General features: G+C 36.5%; 2 protein-coding genes across 5 annotated transcripts; both read right to left on the bottom strand.

The window, feature by feature from the left end:
- Positions 1-227: 227 nt before the first annotated feature.
- On the bottom strand, positions 228-1618 carry LOC131929440 (chymotrypsinogen A-like). Its single transcript, XM_059285654.1, has 2 exons — positions 1553-1618; positions 228-1246 (listed from the first exon to the last, which is right to left on the bottom strand). The coding sequence occupies exons 1-2, from the start codon at positions 1616-1618 to the stop codon at positions 380-382; spliced, it is 933 nt and encodes a 310-aa protein (XP_059141637.1). The 3' UTR covers positions 228-379.
- A 15554-nt stretch (positions 1619-17172) lies between these two features.
- LOC131929363 (chymotrypsinogen A-like) lies at positions 17173-23925 on the bottom strand. 4 transcript variants are annotated; one of them, XM_059285523.1, is made up of 3 exons: positions 23842-23925; positions 22309-22457; positions 17173-18403 (listed from the first exon to the last, which is right to left on the bottom strand). In XM_059285523.1, the coding sequence occupies exons 2-3, from the start codon at positions 22369-22371 to the stop codon at positions 17537-17539; spliced, it is 930 nt and encodes a 309-aa protein (XP_059141506.1). In that variant the 5' UTR covers positions 22372-22457; positions 23842-23925; the 3' UTR covers positions 17173-17536. The 4 variants fall into 4 exon arrangements, with proteins under 4 accessions (XP_059141506.1, XP_059141498.1, XP_059141489.1 ...); XM_059285515.1 differs by having other exon boundaries at positions 23837-23916; XM_059285506.1 differs by lacking the exon at positions 23842-23925 and adding an exon at positions 23578-23814.
- Between the last annotated feature and the right edge of the window lie 852 nt (positions 23926-24777).

The following is a 24777-nucleotide window of genomic DNA, read 5'->3' as shown; positions in this document are numbered from 1 at the left end:
CCCAAACTCCAAGCCGATAATTAAAGCTAACACTAAACCAAAACCCAAACACGACCCCCCCCCCCCAATTCAAGCCCTACACCTTATTCTAATGACAACCTTAAGAAAAAGCCTAAACTAAGTATTCACCTCAGTCTGAAAATAAATCCAACCCTAGACATTAGTTTAAACCTAACCATAACCCTAGCGCTAGCTCTAACATAAGCTAGCTCTAACATAAGCCATAACCTTTTCTGATTTCTCAACACTCCCTAACTGTACCTTAAGCTATGAACTGGGGGGATGTCCAATAGAACAAGAGGGTATTGTCAGGGGGATATCTGGAGGTAACTGACAGGAGGTAATGCCCTGTTCCCATATTGAGGTCCATACAAATGAGCTAGGCATTTTCTTTCATGCCGGCAATTATAGTCGGGACAGCCCTAGGCACAGCTGCATAAAAACTTATCAGACTTCCGTCCGATTCTTTAACACTGCTAACGACTCCAACGAGGTAGTAGCGTCCATTCTTCAAGCAGCTCAATGGACCTCCTGAGTCTCCCAAATAGATGCCGGCGTACTCTCCAGTAGGGAACTCCACAGACTGTACACAGTAATAAAACCCTCTATAACTTAAGTATCCCTTAAATGTTTGGGCAGCCTGGCATACGGTTTGGTTGATTATCCTGCTCCGAATTTGCTGCAGCGTGTCGGGAATTATATACTTCTCTATAGATGTCAACCCCCAGCCTGTGGCAAAACAAGGCGTGGTATCCCAAACATTGTCTTCAGGCAAACAAATCGGCTGCACGGAGTCTGAAAAATTTAACGGTGAAGAGAGTTTGTAAACGGCGATGTCGCTAGACGGGTAGGTGAAATATTTGACAGCCCGGATCATTTTACTCTTTTTAAAACTGATGTTTCCATAGTAGATTGAAACAACATTTTGTTTAGCACAGTGTTTTGCCGTCACGACCCATTCACGATGTATGATAGATCCTCCACACATGTGTGAGCTACCGATCAACTTGATCTGCCAGGGCCAAGCGTTGGCTGGAGCATCTTGACCCTTGACGATCTGCTTTGATTGGTCGTTTTTAGACACGCCACAGTCGCCTTGATTTAATTCCGGCGTCAAGGGTATGTTTCTGTCTAGAGGTGTCGATATGAATCTGGCGTCAAAGTCTTGCTCGTATTTCTCTAACGGCAATTGAGGAATTTCACAATATTGCGCTTGTGTGGACTCAACACAAAGTAGTAATAGTACCTGTCGACAAGAAAATTTGAATTCAAATGAAGACATTAAATATGGCCAAATATTACACATCTAAATCCACTTGCTTAGAATCTGGACAATAATAAGACGTGAACCTGTTGATTTTTTTAAAAATCGAAATTAGTAAACTGTCAACTTGCATAACATGCTTAGGTTTTGATGTCAATATAAACTACCAAGGCGCCATCAGAGAGTCCAGGGCGCACTGGGTCATTCGACCCCCGGGTCACATGACGACGCGCCTGGTTATATTAGGTAATCGATTATATTCACGTGCAGAACGTCCAATCAAAATACCCCAGGTGCTAAGACAACCGCTGGGGAACTTTGGGAGATAACTCGCACCGTGCTGGGCCAAGCCATTCCTAAATTGAAAAAACTTTTTTTTTCGCTCAATTAAAAATCCCCAAAGTATTCCCATCAACTTCCCAATGTTTCATGGCGGGGAAAATGTAGTAATGCATTCAATACAAACTCACAGACAGACATACAGACAACCGCACCCACATGCAGACATATATATATATATATATATATATATATATATATATATATATATATATATATATATATATATATATATATACAAAAGAAAGTATAATGCAAGTTAAAGTTACCATAAATGCTTTCATTTTTCTATTGATCACAAACTAGACGTTTTTCTCCGCAGTATCTGTACATAAGAGACTTGAGGTTTGTTGAGAAAGACTTTTTGTTTTACAAACAAGTTGACTGATAATGACGAAGACCTGAGAAAAAACAAGGATCTATATAATAGTAAGATTTCAAATTAAACGTTACTCGAGGTAAAGCAAGTTGATGTTAGAATGTGATAAACAATTTTATATTAGGTAAGGTAAGTTTGTGTTGTAATATATTAAAATGGATTTGTCTAGAATGGGGAATATTACGCTACCATGGGGTAGAATGAGCTAGAATAGGCTAGATTAGGGGTTCCCAACCCTGTGCCCGCGAGCGCCATGGCGCCCGCTGAACGATTCGTATGTGCCCACTTCTCACTATTCGACAGAGACAGAATTTTTTTCATAAACATTATTTTAAAATATGATTTATTTTTATTCATTTGTTAGTTTTAATTTTTTTTACTGCCTGGGTTTATTAAATATGTTTGATACTTGTCCCGACTTGTCTAGCGGCGAGCCAGACTGCACTATTTACGCTAGCCTGGAACGGCTAGTGCCATTTGCACATCACACCTTGTACACGTAGAAAACCCGAAGTGAACGAATTGAACGAACACCACGAACTGATACGATAAACGCCGAAGGCGCCAAATCACAACGCACATAACTCTGATTGCTTCGGCGATCAACGGCTAACTTCGAGTTTTCCGCTTGTACAAGGAGTGATGGGCAAAAAGAATTCTCCGCCTGGAACCGCGTTGTTGTCATTGTGATTGCTGCCCTGTTCGGGTCGCGACAGTTAGATAAGAAACATGTTCGTCAGACGAAACACAAATTAGGAGTTTTCTAAAAATAAAATTAACAGGCTAAAAGCTTATAATTTTAACACTGACTGGGAGGAATCATATTGTTTCGTTAATTTGAAAAATAAATGCGTTTGTTTGTTGTGTGGTAGTAGCATTGCAGTGCCGAAAAAACATAACGTTGAACGACACTTTCAGACAAATCATGGCACTTTTAATGTGAATTATCCTCTTAAATCTGAAGTAAGAAAAAAAAAAACGATTTATAATCTAAAATCAAGTCTAACAGCACAACAGACTGTTTTCACTAGACATGAGTAAAATTCTAAAAAGGCCATTACTGCTTCTTTCAAAATATCTCACATGCTCGCAAAAAATAAGAAAACTTTCATTGATGGTGAGTTGTTTAAATTAAAGAACTATTTTTGCCGATTAATTAAATGTTTCCTTTGTATTTATGTGTTTTCTTTACTATCTTTACGTTTTGTAAATACATTTCTCTGTGTGTATGCAATTTAAAAAAAAATGCCAAATAATTTTATTATTTTGAAACATTTTTGTTTATTATTTATTAATACATTATGACTATAAGAAAATAAGAAAATAAATTATGGGAAAATGACAAGTTATGGAAGGAGTTTATCGATTTAAAATAGGTGGTGCCCGCCACCCTACAGATATTTTAGAATGTGCTCTAGCGTAAAAAAAGGTTGGGAACCTCTGGGCTAGATCGTTGTAAGCTGAGCGAGATTAGGATAGGATGAGCTAGGGTTTTAAATGCTGGTTTGGTTTGTGTACGGTTATGCTGGATTAAGTTTTGTGCAAGGTTGTGTTACGTTAGTTAAAGCAAGTTTATATTAGCATATGATTGACACATTTATATTAAGGTAAGTTTGTATTAAAATGAATTAAGGTGTGTTATAATATATTATAGTTTTTTATACGGACTGGAGTAGGATGAGAAAGATTGAACAAGGGATTTAACGAAATGATGGGCTGGGTTGTGTAAAGTTAGGGTAGGTAGGTTTAAGTTAGAATAAGTTGTTTGACGTTGCGCTAGTTTTGGCTAGGTAAATGTTACGTTCCGATTCGTTTCAACTCAAGAACGACTCGTGTTTAAGTTCAATACGTTTATTCGGTCTCAAATACTCACATTACCAACTAACCGCTGACCCCCTACAATCGTTCACTCCCCCTTGTATACCCGCATTCGACCTTGGGATAACTATACATAAACACATCGGGGTTACTACACAGTAGGGTGAACTCAACTCACACACGCACTTCCCCCTAAATTCGAGACTATTCTACCCTATTCTAACCTGACCTCAAATGACCCGTAACACTACCCCCACCTAAGTATTTGTAGTAATAACTACAAATACTGACTAACACATCCTAGCTAATTAAAGAAAACACAAAGCCTTTCATTCGCATACACTAGTACACAAGTTAAAAATATACATTCCAAAGAATGTATATGACAGGTTGTATATACAATGGAATACATAATGAAAATATACAGAACTGCTAACGACATGGATTATACATTAGACTACTAATCAGCCTCTTTAAAAAAATACATCATTTGAATTTAACTAAACACACAGACTGCTTCAATTTCGAGCTAGCACATTACATTCGCGTAAGTAACAAAAAAATCATACGCACTCAGTTGCATCGTACCAAATCTAAGAACTTTCCACACCAAAATTGTAGAGTCTACCCTGTGCGCTCTCTGGCTACACTGGTTTATGACTCCTAGACCTATCTCAACCATTCTACATCACCGTCAAGACAGCATCAGGCGCCCGTCAGGACAGCATCAGGCGACCGTCAGGACAGTATCAGACAAACGTTAGGACAGCATCAGGCGACCGTCAGGGCAGCCTCCGGTCTTTGCTTCTACTTGTTTCATACTGGCCACCAGTTGTTACGTCCCGGTTAGTTTCGAATTCAAGAACGACTCGGGTTAACGTTCAATACGTTTATTCGGTCTCACATATTCACATTACAGAATAGCCCTAGAATAAACAACCACCAACTAACCGCTGCTCTTCACAATCGTTCACTCGCGCTTTTATACCCGCATTCGACCTTGGGATTACAATACATAACACACTGTAGGGTGAAATCAACTCACGCAGTTGCACTTTCCCCAAGTTCTAGACTATTCTATCCTATTCTAATCTGACCTTACAATGACCCGTTACAGTAAACCTAAGCTGGGATAGGATGCACTAGGTTAGGTTTGGTAGTTCTACGTTTCGCCACGATACGCTACATTAGGTTAAGTAATGCTTTGTTTGGCATGGCTGCCTTTGGTTTGATAATTTTGATTAAGTTGTGAAATTTAACGTTGTGTTAAATAAAAATCTACAAATGTTGTCTACAAGAGTGACTACAATCTGCTTTTTATGTTTTTCTACTAAGCTAAGCTTAGGGTTACAAAGAAAAAGTTCTAAAAAATTATATAGATCTAGATATCTTTTTGCATTCGATGCTAAGTTCACAACAACTGATTATCTCATTATAACTGCACTAATATGGGTTTTTTTCAACACCGCACAAAGAATTTGTTATCCAACCTGCAAAATCAAATTTCATTCTCTTTTTGTAGACTTGATCTTGTCTAGGCTTTAACAAACAGAATATCCGGTTGCCAAAATACTGGATGTTAACAACTTAGTGCCAAATGGTGCACTTTCGCATTAAGGAAAATTTGAATCTACTTAAGCTTTTAAGCCCATAGAAAGATGTAAGCCTAATAAAATAAACCGGGAGTGATCTCACCTAAACTTTCTCGAATATTTATATATAATACTACGGGAGATGGCAACTCGGGATATAGACATGATTTTAAATCAATTTTTAATGACTTAAACTTTAAAAAATAGAATAGTATCTTGTAGAAAGAAGAATGGTGGTTGTTGTGAATGGACTTTAGTATATGGAATAAGTTTGAGAGTATGTGTGTGGTTGAATGGGGTAAATAAATTTGTCGATGGTTTGAGAGTATGCGTGTAGTGGTATTAATAAAAGATTATGAATGCTGTGACCTACTTAGGTCTTGTATTTTTTACTTTCTCGTATATACGAAGTATAGAGAGTCTTGTAATCGTGCAAAAAAAAAAATCGAGATTTTTGCAAATCTCGACGTTTTACATCTCTCTGATACGTAAAAACATAATTTTGCAATCTTGTCCGTATGTCTCTGTGTGTGTGTGTGTCTGTGTGTCTGTGTGTAAACACGATAACTTGAGTACCGTTACAGCTAGGTTGATGAAATTTCACATATAAGTATTTTATCAAAATCGTAGATCCGTATCAACTTTTGAGCGATTTCCGATAACCGGAAGTTGTACTTTTACTACTTTGAATTTTTCAAAAGCCTATAACTTGAGTACTATTTCAGATAGATAAATGAAATTTGATATGTAAGTAAAAGATATAATTTTCTACCTTCTGTCAAATTTTGAGTAATTTTCGTTGATCGGAAGTACTAATTTACGCTATTTCCTTTTTCTCAAAAAAAAAAACCGCAAGTAAATTTACAAAGTACTAATAATATTGCGCACTATTATTCACATTTCGTTTTGGCGTTCGCTTGGTGCGCAATTCTTTTTTCTATGAGATTCTATTCTATTTTTAAAAGTTTAAGTAATTAAAAATCATGTCGATATTCCAAGTTATATAAGAATATTCGAGAAAGTTTTGGGGAGATCACTCCCGGTTTATTTTATTTTATTTAGAGTGATAAATTGTTTTATTTTGTAAGCAAACATTGTGTGTTTTTACAAGCTTTTATTTAACTCACTTCCTCTAGACTGACGACAGTTATTTAAATAGTAGTCTATAATTTATTTTCTACTTCTTAGTGCATTAGTACATAAAAGCTTGTTATTAAAACGTTTTTTATGAATTTGTTTTACAAGCTTTTATTTAACTTGCTTCCTCTGTCGTCAGTCTGTCTAGATCGAAACGCCCGTGCGAAATTGCAGACCCTTCTAACTGACATATACGGTTCGTAATTGGTACGTGGGTCAAGACATGAAGACAATGCATTGTGACATTCAATTTGACTTAATTGGTCGCTTAATTCATTTTTATGCATTAATTATAATTTGGACCGAATTAGTTCTATCCACACGTGTCATCACGGCCGTCTTGGGCGTGGACCGAGGCGGGGGGCTCTATGACAAAAGCGCGTCATCAAGTTCAATAGGCGTGCAATGGTTTTTAGTCGGGTCAGCAGTCTAGTTCTTTACCACTAGACTACGCCATCCCATAATACTTTACTGAAACTTTAGCTATAAACTTGACCACAGACTGAATAGTATTAATGTCTTCGGTTAAAGAAGTGTTAAAGATTTGTGCTCTATGATATGTGTTCAGCTAATTGTGGCAATTTTTGGATTGTAACTAAAAGATCCGTAAATGTGACACGTATAGTAAAACTAATCATATTAGTAAAGAAAAACTGTTTTTCAAATTGTGTATCATATAGGCCTATATGTTGCTACACTATAGTGTCTTAACATTCGTATAACTCGTATAAAATAATAAATACATAAAATAATAAATACATAAAAACATTTATAATTACAAACTTTTATAAATGCACTAAAAAGAAGATATAATAATAAGTATTTAAACAAGCGGTCCACGCTTTTATTTATATTAATATAAATAGTAGTGCATTAATATATTTAAACAAAGTAATCTTTTTTTATATTTAAAGTAACCGCAAATTTATTATATGTTTTAAAAATTATTTTATATTTAATAAAAATTGTATTATTTTCTTCTTTTTAGTGCATTTATAAAAGCTTGTAATTATAAACGTTTTTATGTATTTACTAGCCGTCCCGACCAGGCCCAGCTCTGGCTTCTGTGAAAAACCTTTCTGTTAAAGACCAGTACCTGTGTGTTTATTAATCATCATAAACCCGGCATTGCCCACCCAAACCACAACCAACCAAAACCTAAAAAACAAAACGCAAACATAACGCTAACACAATTACAAATACAAACGAAAACAAAAACCTAACAACAAACCCAACCACAACCACAAACACCAATACAAACACAAAGAAAAAACAAACAAAAAAGCAAACAAAACCTAACAACAAACCCAACCACAACCACAAACACCAATACGAACACAAAGAAAAAAAACGAAAAAAGCAAACGAAAACAAACCAAATCGAAACGCAAAACCAACCACAAACACAAACCCAAAGAAAAAAACAAATGAAAAAGCAAGCGAAAACAAACCAAACCCAAACGCAAAACCAACCACAAACACAAATACAAACCCAAAGAAAAAAACACTAACGAAAACGAAAAAATAAAGAACAAAAACGAACCAAATTAAAACGCAACCACTAACGCAAACCCAACCTAAACACCAAGAAAACACTAACGCAAACATAAACGCAAAGTGCTCATAGTCTAGCCCGGGGTGGAATCGACTGTTTCAGCTTAATAAACGACTATAGTACCCCAACTTATTCATAGTCTTTTGCCCCAAATAGCTCCCTGTCTGGGCACCAGAGGACGCCCGGATTCGATTCACTTAAAGACTATAGTAACCTTTCTTATCCATACTCAATCGCACTGTTTAAAGCGAAATTATGCACCATAGCGCTCACAGGATTGCCCAGAGCGCCAAACTGAACCCTGGTGGGGCGCCGGGGGACGCGCCTGTTTCAATTTAATGAACAATTATAATACTCCAAGCCTAACCGTAAAATACCTACAACATTTGCACTTGATCAATCCCCGCTAATTATGTAATTATTTTTTTCTCAACACCAAAACAAAGTAATAAAAAGTAAATTCTTTTCCAATAATGCAATGTTTTATAAAGGGAAGTAATTGTGTTTTCCTAATTTATCAAAGGGAAGTAAGTGCTAAACTACTAAATATAAATAATTTTCAGACATAATTAGAATTTTTTGTAAAAGATGATATTTTTTTAAATTGTGTTTAATAAACATGCCGACAATTATTACTATCAGTTTGAAAAATGAAAATTATTTCCCAACACTTTCAATAGTAATTTTTTAACTCATAAATGTAGACTTTGAGCACGATGATAATCTAACACTTAAATCCATCCAAGTATGTCAACGACAAACGTATTATATTGAGCTTTATATATTAGACTAGCCGTCCCGGCCAGGCCCTGCTCTGGCTTCTGTGAAAAACCTTTCTGTTAAAGACCATTACCTGTGTGTTTAGTAATTATCATAAACCAGGCATTGCCCACCCAAACCACAACCAACCAAAACAACAAAGCGCAAACATAACGCTAACACAATTACAAATACAAACGAAAACAAAAACCTAACAAAAAACCCAACCACAATCACAAACACAAATACAAACACAAAAAAAAACAACAAAAAAGCAAACGAAAACAAAAACCTAACAACAAACCCAACCACAACCACAAACACCATACGAACACAAAGAAAAAAAACAAACGAAAAAGCAAACGAAAACAAACCAAATCCAAACGCATAACCAACCACAAACACAAATACAAACACAAACCAAAAGAAAAAAAAACACAAACGAAAACGAAAAAAGCTTAATAATCGACTATAGTACCCCCAACTTATTCATAGTCTTTTTGCACTCACTTAAACGGACGTAGGTGCCAAACCAAACCAAATGAACAATTATAATACTCCAAGCTTATCTGTAAAATACCTACAACATTTGCACTTGATCAATCCCCGCTAATTATGTATTTTTTTTCCCAACACCAAAACAAAGTAATAAAAAGTAAATTCTTTTCCACGAATGCAATGTTTTATAAAGGGAAGTAATTGTGTTTTCCTAATTTATCAAAGGGAAGTAAGTGCTAAAGGACTAAACATAAATAATTTTCAGACATAATTAGAATTTTGGTAACTTTTTAAAAATTGTGTTTAATGAACATGCCGACAATTATTACTATCAGTTTGAAAAATGAAAATTATTTCCCAACACTTTCAACAGTAATTTTTTAACTCATAAATTTAGACTGTGACCACGGTAAATAGTCTAACACTTAAATCCATAGAAATATGTCAACGACAATCAAACTTTTTACATGTTAGTTACATACAGAATTGAGCTTTATATATTAGATTATGTTCTTATTTCTTCAGAGTGCTTTCATTTTATTTTACATAATAGCGAAGCAATGACATACAGCTAGTACATATATATATATATATATATATATATATATATATATATATATATATATATATATATATATATATGTGAGCGGGTGAATGGATTATTTTGTATTATTTTATTTGTTGCGAATCTGGGAGTGCATGGTGGTCCAATGGGGAACAGCACGGGGTCCCCCTTCCGTCCGAAGCGGTCAGTATAAATTGACCGCTCGGAGTGATTTTCTTCCTTTTTTTGACCCGCGGCGAGATGTAGGTCGGGTCAGGTTTCTGCGTGGCGCACCGCACGCGTGGAGGTATTTGTTTTTTTATACTTTATTTTTATGTGATTTGTATGAATGCGACTGCCGATGTGTTCTCGTTTGATTTCTTTTTCGTCTAAAACGAGATAGTGAGCATCGGCATGTCTGGTATGCACGTGGTGTGTTATTTTGAGAGATTTTAAATTTGTATTTTCTAAACCCGTGGCGTGTGTTTCGGACCACGTGGTTTAGGTCAGTGTGTTTAGGAGTGTTTCCTAAACTGGTGTGAATGCGTGTGTGCATTTACTTGATTGTTTTATGATGTGTTGTTATTGACTAGGATTGGATTAGTCAATAGTCAGTTGTTTTAGACAGTAATTAGATTAGTATATTTTAGTTGCCTCGAGTTTTAGGTTGTTTAAAATTAATGTGTGTGCTGTTTCGTGCAACGTCATGTTGAGTATCGCTTGCTTTGTGTCTGCTTCATTGGGGCCTTAGCGGAGTGTGTTAACTTTAATGTTATCAATATGGATATTGTTTATGTAGACCAATGGCTTCGGGCTGCTCCTTGTGTAGGAAAGATTGGTTCTACAATGAATTTGTTTACACGTTATTTTTAAGTTGCTAGTTCTTGGTTAGACAGTGGTTAGTTGTTTTTGAGAATTGCTTTTAGAATTGTATAGTAAGGATTAGTTTTACTCTAGGCTTTAGCTAGATAGTAGTAGTAGGTAGCATTTTGAACTTGTGTATATATTTATGTATATATCTGCCATTACCATGCATTTTTCTTATGTTTTCCTTTTCTTTTTCTCTTCCCCCCCCCCCTTCCAGTGAGGTTGCTTGGGCAACTTGGCTGGGTGTTTTGTTATATATGAATTGTTTTGTTTGGTGTAAAAAGTTTGTTGTGTACGTATTGTTTTCTACGTCATGTATTGTACGTAATGTATTGTACGTAGTGGTTTTACGTAGTGTTTTGTTTGGTGTGGACTTTTGGATGTCGAGAATGGATGAAGGGAGGTTTCTGTGTGTCAGGGCCTGGACCATCCTAGACATCATAAGTCGGCGCAACACCAGCAAATGGTCAAACGTAATGTTTTGTTTGATGTAAAAAGTTTGTTTCGTTTGGTTCTGTTTTGTGTCAGTTTTTTATCTATTCTTTTTTTATAACTTTTGGTTCCATGCAATAAATTTTATTAAATTGTTAAAAGTTTTTGTTTTATTTTAGTAGCTTATTATTTAGACTAAGGTTAGGGTTTAACCACTGTGGGTTCTACCACGGTTGCACTGACCGGACAGATTAGTTAGTTAAGCCTAGAAGGGTAGATTTTAAGGTATCCCCCCGAGCAGGGCTTACAAATTGGTAGCACGAGTGGGGTCAGTGCTTTAGTCTAGTTAAATTTTTGTTTTTTTGCTAGGGCTAGGTGTAGCTTAGTTAAATTTTTTGTTTCTGATAGGCCCTTTTTTGTAACCATATGTGTTTAGTTTATGTTTAGTGTAGGAATTGTTTGTTGTTTAAACACCCAGTCAGGTTGGCGGAGAGACGTGCCTCGACGAGCCTTCAGTGTGCGTGGCTGGACTAGGCACGGTGTGTGGCACTGGACCTGGCGTGTGATGAAGATGGCGGCCTCGTGTGGTCTAGACTGGACAACACACACGGGCGTGGCGCGGATCTAGTGTGTACGGCAGACCGGTGAACAACGAGAGGCCTATGACGTCAATTCCTTGACCCACAAAGAGGGCTACTGGACACCCGCCCCACAGGTGTGTCGAAGCGGAGGCACGATCGTTGGGGGCGGGTAACAGTCGGAGAGCCAGTGGGTCAAGGCGGTTGCATCATCTCCGGACCAAACAAGCGGACGTTTTACCGGTGGTCTTACGCTGAGGCCAGAACCAGAACACGGTGTGTTGTGTAGTGGACCCAGGTGGACGGGATGGACAGGCAATGTGTGCCATTAGTAGCGGGCGGGTCTAGCCTGACCCTCCCCCCTTGCCCTTCCGGATGAACGACCGACAGGACTAGTAGCGCGAATCAGCCCTCAGTGAAGGGAACACTATCTTGGTGCCTTGAGTTTTTTTTAGGGAGCACAGACGCAAGATTAATGTTAATGGAAATTGTTTTTTTCTTGCCTTCAATGAGATGGGTGCATGTTTTATTTTAAGATTGTTTTATGCATTTTTTTGTCTTACAGGGACTGTAAGATTTTTAAAAGGGGTGAATGTGAGCGGGTGAATGGATTATTTTGTATTATTTTATTTGTTGCGAATCTGGGAGTACATGGTGGTCCAATGGGGAACAGCACGGGGTCCCCCTTCCGTCCGAAGCGGTCAGTATAAATTGACCGCTCGGAGTGATTTTCTTCCTTTTTTTGACCCGCGGCGAGATGTAGGTCGGGTCAGGTTTCTGCGTGGCGCACCGCACGCGTGGAGGTATTTGTTTTTTTATACTTTATTTTTATGTGATTTGTATGAATGCGACTGCCGATGTGTTCTCGTTTGATTTCTTTTTCGTCTAAAACGAGATAGTGAGCATCGGCATGTCTGGTATGCACGTGGTGTGTTATTTTGAGAGATTTTAAATTTGTATTTTCTAAACCCGTGGCGTGTGTTTCGGACCACGTGGTTTAGGTCAGTGTGTTTAGGAGTGTTTCCTAAACTGGTGTGAATGCGTGTGTGCATTTACTTGATTGTTTTATGATGTGTTGTTATTGACTAGGATTGGATTAGTCAATAGTCAGTTGTTTTAGACAGTAATTAGATTAGTATATTTTAGTTGCCTCGAGTTTTAGGTTGTTTAAAATTAATGTGTGTGCTGTTTCGTGCAACGTCATGTTGAGTATCGCTTGCTTTGTGTCTGCTTCATTGGGGCCTTAGCGGAGTGTGTTAACTTTAATGTTATCAATATGGATATTGTTTATGTAGACCAATGGCTTCGGGCTGCTCCTTGTGTAGGAAAGATTGGTTCTACAATGAATTTGTTTACACGTTATTTTTAAGTTGCTAGTTCTTGGTTAGACAGTGGTTAGTTGTTTTTGAGAATTGCTTTTAGAATTGTATAGTAAGGATTAGTTTTACTCGAGGCTTTAGCTAGATAGTAGTAGTAGGTAGCATTTTGAACTTGTGTATATATTTATGTATATATCTGCCATTACCATGCATTTTTCTTATGTTTTCCTTTTCTTTTTCTCTTCCCCCCCCCCTTCCAGTGAGGTTGCTTGGGCAACTTGGCTGGGTGTTTTGTTATATATGAATTGTTTTGTTTGGTGTAAAAAGTTTGTTGTGTACGTATTGTTTTCTACGTCATGTATTGTACGTAATGTATTGTACGTAGTGGTTTTACGTAGTGTTTTGTTTGGTGTGGACTTTTGGATGTCGAGAATGGATGAAGGGAGGTTTCTGTGTGTCAGGGCCTGGACCATCCTAGACATCATAAGTCGGCGCAACACCAGCAAATGGTCAAACGTAATGTTTTGTTTGATGTAAAAAGTTTGTTTCGTTTGGTTCTGTTTTGTGTCAGTTTTTTATCTATTCTTTTTTTATAACTTTTGGTTCCATGCAATAAATTTTATTAAATTGTTAAAAGTTTTTGTTTTATTTTAGTAGCTTATTATTTAGACTAAGGTTAGGGTTTAACCACTGTGGGTTCTACCACGGTTGCACTGACCGGACAGATTAGTTAGTTAAGCCTAGAAGGGTAGATTTTAAGGTATCCCCCCCGAGCAGGGCTTACAAATTGATATATATATATATATATATATATATATACATATATATAATGCTGGAAACAATTTGAACTAACCCCATGAGACGATCTTGGCTACGCCACTGGTGGAATATTATTAGTACTTTATTAATTCACATACATTTTTGAGAAATTGGAAATGACGTAAACTATTAATTCCGTTCAACGGAAATTACTCAACAGGCAAAGAATTAGATTTTTTTACGTACTTGTGAAATTTCGTTTATCTATCTGAAACAGTACACAAGGTTTAGGCTTTTAAAAAGCTGAAAGTAGAATAAGTTCAATTTCCGGTTATCGGAAATCGCTGAAAAGTTGATACAGAATTTTACATTTAATATATTACTTATACATGAATTTTTATCAACCTAGCTGTAACGGTACTCAATTTATCGTGTTTACAGACACACAGACATACACAAACACACACACACATACACACACGGCCATATGGACAAACTAGGGAAACTATGTTTTTCCGACTCAAGTAGGTGTAAAACGTCGAGATCTGTGATTTTTTTTTGCACGATTACAATATTTATTATTTCCTCTATATTTCGTAAGAGAGTAAAAATTCATAGAAAAACGTTTTAATCACAAGCTTTTAAGTAATAATGCACTAAAATGTAGAAAATAAATTATACACTAGTATTTAAATAACTATAAATAAAGCGTGGGTCAATTTAGTATCTATTGGATACCTTACTAATATTTACCAATAGTAACAATACGGATTTGAGATATTTCTCCCCCCCCCCTTCTCCAGTCAATTAATTAATCCCCCACACCATCACCAACAGGTCAATAAACACCTCCACCCCCCCCCCCCCCATGCTAATTATTTTTCTATAGAGGGTTCACATTACACAAGTTACTTGCACGGTCTAACCTTAATCTAACCCTATCCTTAGCTCTAATGGTAAACTTTACACATTGCAATACTGTTAGGGTTTGGATTGGAGGAGGGGGGGGGGGGGTAATGGGGGGGTGGAGGAAATCTTGACATCACATCATCTGGTGCTATTGTTTACTTGTCTCTATGATTTCTAATGATTATTCCAAGTAGGATTTTTTTAGAAATGTTCTTTGTTTTCTTTTATCTTTCTGTCGATTACACAAAGGTAGATCGCATTTTTCTTTTTTTTTTCATTCTCTTTAGTCAAATTGCATGAGTTCTGTAGATCTTAATTTCCTCATTGATTCGGACTCGTTTTTTATCCCAAGTTTGCGAAGATTTTAAAATTTCGGTATCACTGATAAATACTAAAAGAGCCGAATTAAAGAAATGTTAAGTGCGTATTATCTCTCCTTCTAAATCACCATCAGTTGAGAATTTATTTCACCATCTAAGAAAACAGGCGAACTTCAGTTTATTTATTACTAAACCTGTTATTTTCACATTTAGATCTAGACTTACTTAAACAAACAAATTTCTCTGAGTGAACCTAAATACTTTATTCTTATATACATACAGCTCAGGCTATACGTCTTGTCTCTGACTCTACCTTTCGTTAACTGACGCATCAGTTAATGTACGCATCAATTACACATCACAGTGAACACTCAAGGGAGGTAACCGTGATATGCATAGTACAAGGGACGTAACAATCACTACAAGACATAATGTAACAGCTCAAACCAGTTTAAACGATAATTAAGCAACATAACCAACAAGACCAATATAGCCCAACCAAGCAGACCGCAGCCCAACCAACCGGACCGTAACCCAACCAACCGGACCGTAGCCCAACCAACCGGACCGTAGCCCAACCAACCGGACCGTAGCCTAAACTAACCCTCCATAGCCCGACTATCTCGCACAACCGACCACAACTTAGCCTATCTTTTGAAAACTTAGTTATCCCTAGCTCTATTCTGCTCATCCCAGCCAATATTAGCTTTCTCGTATATAAAAAGTATAGAGAAAGACTAGTAATCGTGCCCAAAAAAAATCGAGATTTTTGCAAATCTCGACGTTTTACACCTCCCTGAGTCAGTTAAACATAGTTTTGCAATCTTGTCCGTATGTCTGTGTATGTGTTTCTGTTTATGTGTGTCTGTTAACACGATAACTTGAATATCGTTACAACTAGGTTGATGAAATTTCATATGTATTATATCAAAATACGTAATTTTTTAGCGTTATTCGTTAACCGGAATTGGACCTTTTTCTACTTTCAACTTTTCTAAAGCCTATAACTTCAGTACTATTTGAGATAGAATAATAAAAATTTACATGTGAGTAAAATATCTAATTCTCCGCCTTCTTTCACAAGTTGATTAATTTCCGTTGACCGGAAGTAGTGATTTTTCTTATTTCTGATTTCTCAATAAACGCATGTGAATTTATAAATTACTAATAATATTTTGCACTATTAAACACATTTTGTTTTGCGTTCACTTTGTGTGCATTTTTTTCTACGAGATTCTTTTCTTTTAAAAAGTTTTAGAAATTAAAAAAAAAAGATTAAAACTTATGTCTATATCCCGAGTTGCCACCCCCCGTTGTATTATAGAAGGATATTTGAGAAAGTTTAGGGGAGATCACTCCCGGTTTATTTCGTTTTGATAAACGCGAAATGAAGTGATCAAGCGAGAAACAATATTTATTTATCTTTTTTATTCATGAATAGTAAGTAATGAATAAAACAATATTTTTTGCCTAAAAAAAGCCTAAAATAAAAATAATCGGAGAGAAAAATTAAAACACATCTCCGTGTAAAACAGTAAAAGCAACAATGATTGAATTCTACTTTGTTCAGCGCCCGCAGAATTGTGTGCATCTTTAGTTTGAAGTGTATCAAAAAAAATATATAGAGTAGAGTTTTAAAATATTTTATACTAGGAAAAACGTGTTTCTATGATTTAAAAAATAAACGCGTCAAATATTTTAAATAACGAGGTTGGGCCATCAGCTATGTTCGGCTTCGATCTAGGTACTTGTTGTAGGCGCTGTGGGGGGAACGTTAGATGGATCGTCCGACATAACAATTAAAAACGTAGAACAATAAAATAATTTTTAAAAATATAATAAATCTGTGTTTAGTTTATATGTAAAAAATTACTTTAAGAATAAAACAGATCGTCCTGCTTCAGCTGAATCTCCGTGACCACTGCCCAAGTATTCAGACAGGCTGGATTTTAAAATCTAATCTAATTTACCACCTGAAATTATACCCCCCCACCCCCGACATTACCCTCAACTTTCGGAACTATTACCCCCTTGTCAATTATCCCCTGGGTAACTACCTCCCCCCCCCCCCCCTCTCCCATAGTTCAAGAATCATGACCCTAAACCTAACCCCAAACTCCAAGCCGATAATTAAAGCTAACCCTAAACCAAAACCCAAACACGACCCCCCCCCCCCTCAATTCAAGCCCTATACCTTATTCTTACAACAACCTTAAGAAAAAGCCTAAACTAAGTATTTACCTCAGACTAAACATAAATCCAACCCTAGACTTTAGTTTAAGCCTAACCCTAACGCTAGCTCTAACACAAGCCGTAACCTTTTCTGATTTCTCAACACTCCCTAACTGTACCTTAAGCTATGAACTGGGGGGTGTCCAATAGAACAAGAGGGTATTGTCAGGGGGGTATCTGGAGGTAACTGACAGGAGGTAATGCCCTGTTCCCATATTGAGGTCCATACAATTGAGCTAGGCATTTTCTTTCATGCCGGCAATTATCGTCGGGACAGCCCTAGGCACAGCTGCTTGAAAACTTATAAAACTTCCTTCTGATCTTGTACGATGACTAACGACTCCAACGAGGTAGTAGCGTCCATTCTTCAAGCAGCTCAATGGACCTCCTGAGTCTCCGGAAAAGGTGCCGGCGTACTCTCCAGTAGGGAACTCCACAGACTGTACACAATAATAAAACCCTCTATTTCTTAAGTATCCCTTAAATGTTTGGGCAGCCTGGCATACGGTTTGGTTGATTATCCTGCTCCGAATTTGCTGCAGCGTGTCGGGAATTATATACTTCTCCATAGATGTGATCCCCCAGCCTGTGGCAAAACAAGGCGTGGTATCCCAAACATTGTCTTCAGGCAAACAAATCGGCTGCACGGAGTCTGAAAAATTTAACGGTGAAGAGAGTTTGTAAACGGCGATGTCGCTAGACGGGTAGGTGAAATATTTGACAGCCCGGATCATTTTACTCTTTTTAAAACTGATGTTTCCATAGTAGATTGAAGCAACATTTTGTTTAGCACAGTGTTTTGCCGTCACGACCCATTCACGATTTATGATAGATCCTCCACACATGTGTGAGCTACCGATCAACTTGATCTGCCAGGGCCAAGCGTTGGCTGGAGCATCTTGACCCTTGACGATCTGCTTTGATTGGTCGTTTTTAGACACGCCACAGTCGCCTTGATTTAATTCCGGCGGCGAGGGTATGTTTCTGTCTAGAGGCGTCGATATGAATCTGGCGTCAAAGTCTTGCTCGTATTTCTCTAATGGCAATTGAGGAATTCCACAATATTGCGCTTGTGTGGACTCAACACAAAGTAGTAATAGTACCTGTTGACAAGAAAATTAGAATTCAAATTTAATCAAATCTCACACATCTATATCTACTTGCTTAGAATCTCTACAGTAAATAAACGTGAACCCAGGGGCGGAATTACAGTGCCGCAAGACCCCGCAATCTGGGGAGGTGGCAGGCCGTTTAGAGGCCCAAAGCCGACCATAATCAATTTTTTTATAGTTAAAAAAATATTTTCTTGTAAAAAAAAACAACAGATCTACTATATTAGTAACGGTCTACTGTAGCTAACACACGTTATTTCGTAAAGGAAAAATATACAGCTACATGATTTGTAGTGTGAAAGATAGGCAAACGTTCAAACCACTTCCATTACTTATTTCCATTTTTTAAATTGTCAAATATGTGTGCTCTTAATTGGGAAACATTTTTGTTCACTAAACAAATTAAAAAGTAATTAATCGTATTATTATAATTTAAAAACATAATAAAGAATGACATAGTATAAAAAGGAAATGTATCAAAAACTAATAATATCAATACAAAAAAAGCTTAAAAAATAATAATAAGGCGAGAAACCATTACACATACAAAGCTTTCATGCTTCATAATCTTTTGACCGATTAGATGTCCAGGAAGCAATATTAAGTCAGAAATTCAAACAGAGAATTTAAAAAGCAGACCAATAGCACTCACACAAATGATGTGTTGTTGTAACATGTTTTAATTGAAAGTAAAAACTAAGAATTTTTAATTTTTTCAAATTTCGAACAAACCCGTATTGAGTATTTAGTTTATATATATATATATATATATATATATATATATATATATATATATATATATATATATATATATATATATATATATATATATATATATATAGCAATGTATGTGTGTCTGTGTGTGTGTGTGTCCTTTATGCTTTACTACACCTCTCATCACATCGCCGTGAAACTTTGGGAAGTTGTTGAGAATATTCCTGGGGAGGTTTCTGCGAAAAAAATTATTTCAAATTCGCAGGGGTAGCGCCACTCTAGGGAAGGGTTCTGTAAAAAAATATATTTTAATTTCGCAGGGACGACGCCACGGGAGGGTCCGATTTTTCTCGATTTACGGTATATAAATATAATAAAAGTGAATTGCAGTGACACCGTTCATCCGATAGGCATGAAACTTTAGGAAGTTGTTGAGAATATTCCGGGGGGAGGGGGGGGGGGGGGGGAGGGGGAACGATTTTTTTTCTCTATACACGGTTTAGGGAGTAGATGACAATACTCCCGAGAATATTTCTGCAAAAAAAAAAGAAAACTAAAGTTTCTTATGGGCGGCGCCATATAGGGTACAACTTTCGTCAATACACGGTTAGGCGCCCAGAGTTTTAGAGCGACTATGTTGGCACTTGGCATCCGTTAATCGAGCGTCCTGCATAGCGAGTAAGGGGTACTACTATATTCAGCGGTAAAACTACAACAGGCTTCTAAAAATAACTTGGTAACGCGAGGAAATCCTTCTTTACAGTTTCGTCACATTGCGAAAGATGAAAAAATAACTTTTTGAATATGAGGAGCCTACTATAGAGTTTCGTCACTTTGTTAACGTATGGATGAAACCCTTCTTCTATCCCCCACGGCAACGCGCGGGGGTCGGTACGCAAGTATATATATATATATATATATATATATATATATATATATATATATATATATGTATATATATATATATATATATATATATATATATATATATATATATATATATATATATATATATATATATATATATATATATATATATATATATATATATATATATATATATATATATATATATATATATATATTGGGGCTCAAAATTTTTTTTCGTATTTAGTTTATATATATATATATATATATATATATATATATATATATATATATATATATATATATATATATATATGTTACGGTCAAAACCCGAAGTGCGGCCAAAGCGCGGATTGGCCGGCTCTCTTGGCCAAAGCCCGAAGAACTTAGCACTAAGATCGTATTTCGCACATTGGCCGGCCAATGCGCGCACTGGCCGGGATGTCCTGGCCAATGTTCTATCTAGACTAAGTTGTGATCGTATTTTATTATTCTGGGTGCGTTTTCATTGAGAGTAACGTATTGTTTAGCTCTTGTTTGTATAGCATTCTATATGCAAAGCGACATGGATCAAAACTGCCGTAAGACCATGAGACAGACATAGCAGATGGCTGTCAAAAGAAAAAAAATTAAATTTATGTTAGTTTCCATATATGGGTTCTCGATAAAATAGTTACTGAAGAAGATCTTGAGAACATTGAACAAGAAATGGAGGTTGCCATAAATGCAACGACATCCTCAGCTAACACATCTGCTGTCGTGGCGGAACGTCCAGACCAGTTGCGTGACAATAATGTGGCCAACAGATTCTGTATAGTTTGTGAAAAACATTGTAGTGCAGCTCATTCTTTTGGATCCTGTGGCAACGATGACCATGCTATTTGTGGAATACCCAATGAAGCAGACGAAGGGTACGGAGGGAACATTACCTGCAGATTGTGTCACAACAAACAAGATATCATGGAACACAGATCAGCAGCTCATACTGGCTTGCAAACTCAAGGTGCTAAGATGCTTAAAACATCAAATACAAAATTTAAAGATGGTGAAGTGGGTGACAATGTACGCATCCGTTTTGCAGATGTTGACAGAGGTCACGGTGATCCCCGTCGAGGGCGGTTTCTACAAATTAGTAACGGAACATGGTGTCCTAAAACAACTGTATGCTAGAAGTGAGTTTTCAATTCTTCACGAAAAACTGCTCTTATTGTCGTCAGTTGGCATTAAGGAAAATTCACTACGAACCATCGTATCTTCACAATCATTGTCTGGGGACCAAGGTTACACTAGCTGCAATTGCACAACTAAGTGCACAACAAATCGCTGCAAGTGTAAAAATAACAAGCTGCTATATAATTCTAAATGCCATAAAAGTTCAACTTGTTGTAACAAATGATGATATTGATAGATTGAGACTATAGTACAATAAAAAAAATTGATTGTTTCTGTCATTTACTTTAATTAAAAATCAATAAAGACTTAATTTCATGATCCTTACGACATAAAAAAAACCAAAATCTGCTCATGATCTTCTAATTCGGACTTTTGCCGGTCGTCCCTAACCAGATGATCTTCTAATTAAGACTTTGGCCGGTCCCCCATGGCCAATTCGCGGTTTGGACGGCCAATCCTAGCATTGCCCGAATTCGGGCTTTGACCGTAACATATATATATATATATATATATATATATATATATATATATATATATATATATATATATATATATATATATATATATATATATATATAGGGGCCCAAACATTTTTTTTTGCGGGGTCGCCCTTTTTTTCTAGTTCCGCCACTGCGTGAAACTGTTGATTTTGTAAAAAAAAGCTACTCTAACAGGCTTAGGTTTTAATGTCCATATAAACTCTCTAGACACCATACGGGAGTACGGGGCGCATCGGGTCAATCGACCCAGAGGTCACATGACGACGTGCCTGGTTATATTATCAAAATACCCCAGGTGCTAAGATAACCGCTGGGAAACTTTGGGAGATAACTCGCACCGTGCTGGACCAAGCCATTCCTAAATTGAAAAAACTTTTTTTTTCGCTCAATTAAAAATCCCCAAAGTATTCCCATCAACTTCCCAATGTTTCATGGCGGGGACAATGTAGTAATGCATTCAATACAAACTCACAGACAGACGGACAGACAGACAGACAACCGCACCCACATGCAGACATATATATATATATATATATATATATATATATATATATATATATATATATATATATATATATATATATATATATATATATATATATATATATATACAAAGGAAAGTATGATGCAAGTTAAAGTTACCACAAATGCTTTCATTTTTTTATGAATACAAACTAGACGTTTTTCTCCGTAGTATCTGTACATAAGAACCTTGAAGTTTGTTGAGAAAGTCTTTTTGTTTTACTGACATGTTGACTGATAATGACGAGCATCTGAGAAAAAGCAAGGATCTGTAAAATAGTAAGTTTTTAAATTAAACGTTACTTGAGGTAAAGCAAGTTGATGTTAGAATGTGATAAACAATTTTATGTAACACATATGGTTACCAGCCAAGGGGGATAAAAATTTGAAGTTTTTATTCATTTGGTTGCGGCCCCTGTGGGACTGCAACTGAACTGTTGACGTTGTTTGTTTATGCTTATGTGAGCGATGTTACCTGTGTTCCATGTCATGTGACATGGGACTGTGGGTAGTTTCATGCCTAGCCGTGTCGCACACGCAAGGCTGCTGTCTGTGGACCAAGATTTAGACCTAATGAAGGTAGTTATATAAATTATGTTTGTTAAAATACTTAGTTGTGTATTCCTGCTAGTGCTGCATGTGCACACTAGTTAGGGTGAGTATTAATATAAGTATGTATTTGAAGTACTACGTATTGGTACTTGTTGGCAGTACTGTGTACTGGCCAAAACATATTTTATTGTTACCCGTGTATATTGTGGCCTACACATGGTGTTGTCAGGAATGTAACTTTTTTTATTTACATTTGTTTTAGGGCTACAGCTTTTGGTTTTTGGATCTTTTGGTTTATCTTGGCTAGTGTGTTTTGTACTACTGTGTTGCATCGCCGTCATGGCTCGATGCTGTAAATAAAGCGAGTACTTGACAACAACTGTCGGTGTCGGTGTGTACTTAATCTCAGGGTCAGCCCGTCTTAACCACAACACCTCAGTGGGTAAAAGCATCCCCACTGAGTGAGGGTTACATTTATATTAGGTAAGGTAAGTTTGTGTTGTAATATATTAAAATGTGCTAGAAATTCTAGCCTAGAATTTTTTTGTAATTGGCTGATTTGTCTAGAATAGTGAATATTACGCTACCACGTGGTCGAATGAGCTAGAATAGGGTGATCATTGTAAGCTGAGCGAGATTGGGATAGGATGAGCTAGGGTTTGAATTGGTGAGTTGTTTTGTGGTGGTTATGCTGGATTAAGTAGACCACGATACGCTACATTAGGTTATGAAATGCTTTGTTTGGCATGGTTGCCTTTGTTTAGCTAATTCGGGTTACGTTGTGAGTTGTGTTAAGTAGGTTAGAAACGTTTCTGAATACTGAAATTGGGACATTACCCAGAAACAAATGAAATACAACCTAAATCCTAAATAATCCCAAATTAAATCAACAATCTACAAAAGCTATCTACAAGAGTTTGAATACAATCTGCTAGATCTACAAGCTATTTTTGTTTTTCTACTAAGCTAAGCTTAGCGCTACAAAAAAAAGTTTTAAAAAATTATAGATAAACGACCTCTTTTTGCATTCGATGCTAAGTTCACGACAACTATTTATCTGATTATAGTTGCACTAATATGTTTTTTTTTTCAACACCGCACGAAGAATTTGTTATCCAACCTGCAAAATCAAATTTCATTCTCTTTTTGTAGACTTGATCTTGTTTAGGGTTTAACAAAAAAAAAACAACAACCGGTTGCCAAAATACTGGATGTTAATAACTTAGTGCCAAATGGTGCACTTTCGCATTAAAGAAAATTTGAATCTCTTTAAGCTTTTAAGCCCATAGAAAGATGTAAGCCTAATAAAATAAACCGGGAGTGATCTCACCTAAACTTTCTCGAATATTTATATATAATACTACGGGGATGGCACCTCGGGATATAGACATGATTTTAAATCGATTTTTAATGACTTAAACTTTAAAAAATAGAATAGAATCTCGTAGAAAGAAGAATGGTGGTTGTTGTGAATGGACTTTAGTGTATGGAATGAGTTTGAGAGTATGTGTGTGGTGGAATGGGGTAAATAAATTTGTCGATGGTTTGAGAGTATGCGTGTAGTGGTATTAATAAAAGATTATGAATGCGTAAAAAAAAAGAATTAAGAATTTGAGAGACTATGTGTTGGTTGTTAGGAAGATAATTTTAGAGTCAGTCTTAGTCTTGTTGTCGTCATGTGAGGATGTCTAGAAGTCGTCGTCCAGTCTGCGTCTGTCGTCAATGTAGCTGTATATATTTTATATTAAAAAAAAAAAAAGATAGAACTATCGTATCGTCGTTCAGTATTCGCTATTGGATCGTCGTCCTATATTGGTCAACGTTCAGCATCGACCTCGTACAGAAACTCGCTTTACAACAGTGGTGAACGCCAAACAATATGTGTATAATAGTGCGGAATACAGTGGCGTAGGCAAGGGGGGGGGGGGTGTTTACAAATCTAGACGTTTTACGCCTCCATGAGTCGGAAAAACATATTTTTGCAATTTTGTCCGGATGTCTGTGTGTATTTTATCAAAATTGTAGTTATCAAAATCG

The sequence above is a fragment of the Physella acuta genome, unplaced genomic scaffold, assembly GCF_028476545.2.
Source record: "Physella acuta isolate Inbredline_101_S28 unplaced genomic scaffold, ASM2847654v3 ptg000094l, whole genome shotgun sequence".
Lineage (NCBI taxonomy): Eukaryota > Metazoa > Mollusca > Gastropoda > Physidae > Physella > Physella acuta.
This window is presented reverse-complemented; position numbering and strand designations above follow the sequence as displayed.

What these genes read in the sequence shown, in the direction of transcription:
- LOC131929440 (XM_059285654.1), bottom strand. Translation starts at nt 1,618, where the DNA reads ATGGCTTGGCCCAGCACGGTGCGAGTTATCTCCCAAAGTTCCCCAGCG. An exon ending in CGGTTGTCTTAGCACCTGGG is followed by an intron (nt 1,247 to 1,552) that starts GTATTTTGATTG and finishes TCTTGTCGACAG; the next exon opens with GTACTATTACTACTTTGTGT.
- LOC131929363 (XM_059285523.1), bottom strand. Translation starts at nt 22,371, where the DNA reads ATGTACAGATACTACGGAGAAAAACGTCTAGTTTGTATTCATAAAAAA. An exon ending in AAAAAATGAAAGCATTTGTG is followed by an intron (nt 18,404 to 22,308) that starts GTAACTTTAACT and finishes TCTTGTCAACAG; the next exon opens with GTACTATTACTACTTTGTGT.